The sequence below is a fragment of the Sinocyclocheilus anshuiensis genome, unplaced genomic scaffold (assembly GCF_001515605.1).
Source record: "Sinocyclocheilus anshuiensis isolate Anshui unplaced genomic scaffold, SAMN03320099.WGS_v1.1 scaffold1529, whole genome shotgun sequence".
NCBI lineage: Eukaryota > Metazoa > Chordata > Actinopteri > Cypriniformes > Cyprinidae > Sinocyclocheilus > Sinocyclocheilus anshuiensis.
In genome coordinates, this window is record NW_015540930.1 from 55,284 (window position 1) to 62,722 (window position 7,439).

Genomic DNA, 7,439 nt, shown 5'->3' on the forward strand with positions numbered 1-7,439 from the left:
AGTTCACAGCTGTGAGTCTGTGTCTGAACGCATGGGCCGAAAGCACACTGATGAACTCCATCATGTGTAGCCTCTTTTGCGTCTAACCCTGTTGGCATCAGCAGAGCTTCCGCGAGGCCCCTGAGAGGGAGCGTGAGGGGAAACTTGGAACGAGGCAATAAGTAAATAAATGTTCTGTCTGAAAAGAGTGGGCTTCTCCGTAACAGTCCTCTACTCTTAGACCATCCCCCACAAATGAGAAGTGATTGTTTGTTTTACTGTGTGATCATTAAACGTGGTCTAATTACCTGTGGCAGTGGTGACTGTTGATGTTATAGATTAACATTTGGATTTGAGAGACCTGAAAGACTTGAAATAACACAGGGAGACCACACTTTTTGATGGCTAATGGATATTCCCTTGTCTTACAACAATGCAAGGAATGAATCCTTGGTCAAGTAAGGAGACGACAGATATCTTTTCTGTTAAATGAGATGGCCGAAGCGTGTGTGGTGTGCATAAATGAACATCTGTCCAGCGTGCATCAGTAAAATGAGGGCAGGTGCAGTGAGGTCATAGTAAAGGCTGTTTATTAGTATGTTCACACTGAATTTGGATTGGCCTGCTGATGGAGGTTGATGTTTTGACGCAGGGGGAGGGTGAATTTGTTTTGACTGTCGATGTTACTACACAATTGACATTTCTTTTTAAATGGTGTACCAATCTAGACATATGGGGTAGATCTAACACTAAGATTTTCCCACAGGGAGCACAGACTGTCCGATAAAAAGCAACAGCTTTCACAATGTAGCTGTATGTCGGTTTCATTTCTCACAATTCTAGGCTTTAAAGACTATCACTTCCAAGAAAGTTTGGAAACCACTGCCGTTTGTGTGGAGGATGGGGCTGCTTCTGCGTCACGTTGCTTTAATTTGTCCTCCGGCTGCCAAAGAAAATTATTCAACTGCTGAGGGGGTTTTGCTCTTGGCTCACTAACTGCTATGGCACACTGGATTGGCTTGATTCCGACGCTGAACAAGTGCAATCTGTACAATCTAATGAATTATTATAAATAAGACAAAGAAAATAAAGTGGAGAGCAATAGCCCTAAAGTATAAAACTGCTGGACGTCCCCCAGTTATTCTTGAATGTCCTAATTACTGACCATTTAAGCCAGTATAAGACTATTGTTGTATTGTAACTATATACTTTATGGTGCAGTTTAACAGACAGACCTTTAAACCAGTTTATAGTCTTTAAAAACAAACTCAGTTTAAGTGATTGATTACCAAGAGAATAACACTGCATATGGATGCTAGGCATAATATGGTATAGGAGACCCACATAACTTGAGTTGTATTACCTGACAGTCCTCAAATCTAATTGGTTGAGGAGCACTACAACAGTGCAGATATAAAAGTACAACAGCACTAAGACTTTTCACTGTTTATATCACTTCACTTGTCAGTGTTTGTTCCAGGCAGACATAGTTTGTGAAATGGTGGTGGGTTACACCAGTAGGTGGTGGCTTAATGAGTGATTCTTTTATTTATAAAAAATTAAATAAATATATATATATATATATATTTGCCATTTTATGCTTTTATTGAGATAGGACAGGTGGACAGGAAACAAAGTATGAGAGAGAGAGGGGGATGGGATTGGGAAAGGTCCATGAGCCGGGACTCAAACCTCGTTGCCCACAAGGCCATCAGCACAGACAATGACTGATTGTTCAATCATTCATTTAACCGATTCATTGAAAAAACACTTTTTTTGAGATTTTTTACATATGTCAGCATCAAAGTCAGAAAACACTAATTTCTTACCTGCATGCATCTCAAGGTGATTAGTTTTGCTCAGATTTTGCTCATCTCTAACAATTCACTTGTTTGATTTGTTAAAAAAAAAAACACTTCAGGAATAAAACCAGTTATATAAATGGGCTATGAAGGATTTATTGAAGTTATTAAAGGATTTGTTCAAAAACACTGAACCATGCAAAAACGAAACAAGTGATGAAAAAGAATCATTGAATAATTCACTCAAGCAGTTAGTTCAAAAACACTGAATCGTGCAGTCATGAAACAAGTGATAAAAATTAGTCATTGAATAATTCACTCAAACGATTTGTTAAAAAACACTGAATAATTTAGGAATGAAACAAGTGATCATTAAATCTTTAAATAATTCACTCAACACTGAATCCATCCAGAATGAACAGCGCTACTGTGATTTGCAGTTGTTTTGCTGTTGTTTGTTTGGAACAGTTTTTGTTGGTGTAAAAACAAAGTAACTGGGAATAAATGTGTCTAAAATGTAAATTACTCTGTTTTACATTCTTGTTTATTAAAGTGTTGTATGTCATGCACTGCCTCCTAGTTATTCCAGTAGGTTTGTGAATATGTGGCTTAATAAAGTCCTAGTTCACCACACAAAAGAGGGCCATCTTTTCTTTCTCTTTTTTCTTCTTACTTTAAAAGGGTACATCAGTGTTTTTAGTTTTACAACCAGTTTGCAAGAGTGGTAGGTTGTGACAACAGCACTCTTCATGCTTTTTGTACTAATAATTTTTACACAGTTATTGATAAATTGTAGATTTCTAAAAGACTTTAATTTTAAGTAAATAAATATCAGACCATTATATTAATATCTGAGACACCCTGTACTAAAAACAGTTACAGGCATTTAAACAAAATTAGTTACAACACTCCTTGGGTTTATTAATACTCATATATTTGTTCATTTGGAGCCTCTAATTAATTATCCATTGCAATGGACTAAGCTGCATTTCGGGGTCACAGGATTATTCACTTGCTTATCTTCTGTTTTCTTTTCTACTCACGCCAGTTGTGCAAACTAAACACAGATGTTTTGATTAAGCCTGCTCGGATCTGCCAGGAAATGGATAAAAGAAACGCAGTATTACGTCTCAGATGATGTCACACTTCAGGTGACGGATGGGGAGGAACCCCGCGCACCTTCAAAGCCGGAACACTTCCTGAACCGGTACCTCAGCCGTATATAAACCCGTAGCGCTTCTCAGCAGGGAGAGGGAGGGAGAAAGAACTCTCGAGTTCACAGAGAGTCAAAGCAAAGCAAAGCTGCTGCTGGACAGACTCAGGCAATAAGGAGACGTGTTTATGTCCACAGGCTGCTCTAGCATCTCTGAGAAGGTAGGAACATTTTTGTGCTCGAGCAATCTTTATACTTAGATTGTATGTTGGTAAACTGATGCGTGGATTGTAGAGGCAAATGTGTGTAGAGATAAATATTGAATGACCAGTTGAATTTCATGTTAGTTATTTTAAGGAAAACGGTTTTTATTTCTATACATGTCAAATCCTTTTGCAAAAATCAATACAAGTTTATATGAATTTTCAGTCAGCTTTAAATTGTTTTTAAAAGTGTGTCTTTTTTTATGACACTGGTGGCTAATGTTGACAGTAATATTGAAGACTTTTATTTGCTGCCTTATTTTGAAAAGTGGTGTCAAAGTTAAAACCTGCATTCATAAGTTTACTGCACTTTTACAATCAATATGAATTTAATTACTGAACTCATACAATTGAGTAGAAATGGTATAAAGTATTCTGGAAAAAAAAAAATTAAAGCAAAGATGTAATAATGATAAAAATTTATTTATATTGTTGGCTCTATAGTACAGGAAGGGTCAAATGACATAATACAGTTTTTTTGCATTCTCTAATGAATGGCAATCATTTATGTTTCACATGCAGATTGTGCAAAAGGAATAGAAACCTCTCGCCACATCCCAGCCATCAATCATGAATGAAAACCGCTTGGCTATCGACATTCTGCTCTTGTGTATATCCTGTGGAGCAAGTGCACTGGCAGCCTTCAGTCCCACTGCCTCTTCATCCCTTCCAGCAACCAATTTCACTGATATTGGCTCTGCGCCTCCAAAATATCTCACTGAGGCCGCAAACCTTCCCAAAACCAGACGGAAACGTTATATTTCCCAGAACGATATGCTTTCGATACTTGATTACCATAATAAAGTCAGAGGGAAAGTTTTCCCCCCAGCCTCAAACATGGAATATATGGTAAGTCACTTACAATAATTACTTTTACATTTTTTAAATAAGTAGCCTATGATACAATCAGGAACAGTTTGGACTTTCGAAAAAAAATTCTGCTTGTTTGAACTTTTGCTCTACACCCTCACAGCAGTTCGCTGGGTTCAGTTGTTTTATTTATTTCATTGTATAATTACCTGGCACTTTGCCTGGAAAGCGCATTGCTGCTGTTGTAGTTGGACACGTGAGTGTTGCACATGTAACTGCACTCATCACAGGATGCAGAAATGACATCCTTCTCCTTGTCCATTTGGCACTAGCAGCTGTTGAGCAGATTTAATTGGCTCGGACCACCAAAGTAGATCCTCTGCAGCATAGCTCAATGTGCTAAGACTACAGCTAAGCATTGAAATACTTCCAAAAGTGCACAGTCATGGCAAATGCTGTAGTGTATCAGATATGTTTCAGTAGACCCAAATGTTAGATTTTCTTTAATAATTCTCTGATTTGACCAAGATTAAAGGGGTAAAGCTTATTGAATGATCTACTGTGGTGAATACAACTACAATTTTCCAGCATAAAATACATTTGTTAATGCATATCCATCAGTGTTATTGTTTGGGGAAACTGTGCTATTGTGGACATAATTTAATTTCTGTGGGTGGGAATTTTAAGAAACCTAAATGATCTCATTAAAATGAAGAATAATTTCTGCAACTATTCAAATAATAAATGAATTTATTTGAGTGGACTGATAAAAGTGTATTACATGTCTCAGGTCTGGGATGACACTCTTGCAAAGTCGGCTGAACAGTGGGCGTCCACGTGTATTTGGGAGCACGGTCCTCGCAATCTTCTTAGATTTCTGGGTCAGAACCTTTCAGTCCGAACAGGAAGGTATGCATCTTCACCACCATCATTCCCAGTTTATGATCAGTGAGGTTTCCTATGGTTATTTTCCACTATACCAATGAACATTTGGGCCTGAAAGAGCAAGGAAAGCATTTCATCACACCATAATGACATTTTGGTGCTATGTTTGGATTGTTTACAGATACAGGTCCATTTTGCAGCTGGTAAAGCCCTGGTATGATGAAGTGAAGGACTATTCTTTTCCCTATTCTCGAGACTGCAATCCCAGATGTCCCCTTAAGTGCTACGGGCCTATGTGCACTCATTATACACAAGTGAGTTGATTATGATGTTGTTTGTATAATTAATTTCTTCAGGTACACAACCATTCAAAAGTTTGGGGTCAGTTATATATGTATTTTATTATTTATATGCATGTGGGTTTTTTTTTTTTTTATGAATACTTTTATTCAGCAAATTATAATTATATTGTACAAATTACAAATTATATTGTTCAAAAGTGACCGTAAAGACATTTAAAATACTTCTATTTCAAAGAAATGCTGTTCTTTTGAACTTTCTATTCATCAAAGAATTCTGGAAAAAATATATCACAGTTTTCACAAAAATATTAAGCGGCGCAACTGTTTTCAACATTGATAATAATAAGAAATGTTTCACCAAATCAGCATGTTAGAATGATTTCTGAAGGACCATGAGACACTGAAAACTGGAGAAAAGGCTGCTGAGAATTCAGCTTTGCCATCACAGGAATAAATTACTTTTTAAAATATATTAAAATAGAACATGGTTATTTTAAATTAAAATAATATTTCAGAATATTCCTGTTTTTATTGTATTTTTAAGAAAATAAATGCAACTTTGAGCATAGGAGACTTTTTGAAGGGTGGTAAATATCATTCAGATTTGACCGTTGCTCACTTTTTGCTTATGTTTTTACCAGATGGTGTGGGCAACCTCAAATAAAGTAGGATGTGCCATCAACACATGCCATAATATGAATGTTTGGGGCTCAGTATGGAAGAGGGCAACATACTTGGTGTGCAACTATTCTCCAAAGTAAGTATGTTTTCTTGTGCTTTAGCTAAGCTAAACTGCTAAACCCAAGAGTGAAAATCTTCAGTAACATAATTAGGCTAAGCTAGCAACCTGACACGTCTCTGTTAAAAACATTTTTGACGTGGACATCCATGGGGCCTTCTGGTTCAAAGACCTAGACGACCTCTTGCATTCCTGCTGTATGTGGAATTTTAGCAGAATTCTACCTCTAATTCCAGAATCAAAGCACCATAATCTTGTGTGGCTGGTGACTTGTGACTGACTTGTGACCTCCTTTTTTCAGTCTTCTGAGGCAGCGCACTTGAGCAAATTCTTAGGCTACTGCAGAGCAAGTTATTTATAAACTCTAGTTAAGACCCGACTTGCTAGCTGAGAGCTAGTTAAAGTAGATCCAGATTGATTTAAAGCTTGTCTTCTCAATGTAGAAACACAGTTAGAAATGGAAATGTGAAGTCTAGTAATTGCATTTATGTCCTTTTCAAACTATCAAGCAACTCATAAAGCACAATTTTAAATATGAAAACGTATGTGGTTCACTTTGTCCATTGGTGTGTCATTGACCGTTGTTGCTATTGTTGTTTACAGGGGGAACTGGATTGGTGAGGCCCCGTATAAAGTAGGTGTTCCTTGCTCCATGTGCCCTCCGAGCTATGGAGGATCATGCAGTAACAACATGTGCTTCCCTGCTGTGAAATCAAATTACCTGCACTGGTTTAAATAAACACAGACAGACAGAATGCACATGCCCCATCACAGAGACACTGTCCCTCATGGGAATTTGCACAACATTCCTGCATCACCCTGTTTTTTTTTTTTTGTTTTTTTTTATATATATGGGTCATATAGGACCCTGGGTTGATGAAAACGTATGTGGTTCACTTTGTCCATTGGTGTGTCATTGACCGTTGTTGCTATTGTTGTTTACAGGGGGAACTGGATTGGTGAGGCCCCGTATAAAGTAGGTGTTCCTTGCTCCATGTGCCCTCCGAGCTATGGAGGATCATGCAGTAACAACATGTGCTTCCCTGCTGTGAAATCAAATTACCTGCACTGGTTTAAATAAACACAGACAGACAGAATGCACATGCCCCATCACAGAGACACTGTCCCTCATGGGAATTTGCACAACATTCCTGCATCACCCTGTTTTTTTTATCTTTCTTTTTTTTTTTTTTTAAATATATGGGCCATATAGGACCATGGGTTGCAAGGCAGCATTTTTTAAAGATATGTACATAACTTATTTTTCAATATTTATACCATGTATTATATGGTTTTGTGTATAAACCCAATGGTTTATTTCCTGAGAGGGACTCTACTGTGATCTGTCAAGACATGATTGGTGCTTACAGTATTCAACTGTAAAGGCCTATTCACACCAAGGACGATAACTATAAAGATAACGATAAAGATATAGTTCTAAAAACCGTTAAAGAATAGCAGAGTACACACCACAGCTATAACGATAAAGGCACAGAGAAACGATTT

General features: G+C 37.4%; 1 protein-coding gene across 1 annotated transcript; it reads left to right on the forward strand.

The window, feature by feature from the left end:
* Positions 1-3,047: 3,047 nt before the first annotated feature.
* On the forward strand, positions 3,048-6,756 carry LOC107689437 (peptidase inhibitor 15-A). The gene is made up of 6 exons (XM_016487411.1): positions 3,048-3,155; positions 3,720-4,046; positions 4,798-4,916; positions 5,074-5,206; positions 5,836-5,951; positions 6,537-6,756. Exons 2-6 carry the CDS (start codon positions 3,768-3,770, stop codon positions 6,670-6,672), a joined length of 783 nt encoding a protein of 260 aa, XP_016342897.1. The 5' UTR covers positions 3,048-3,155; positions 3,720-3,767; the 3' UTR covers positions 6,673-6,756.
* The last annotated feature ends 683 nt before the right edge of the window (positions 6,757-7,439 follow it).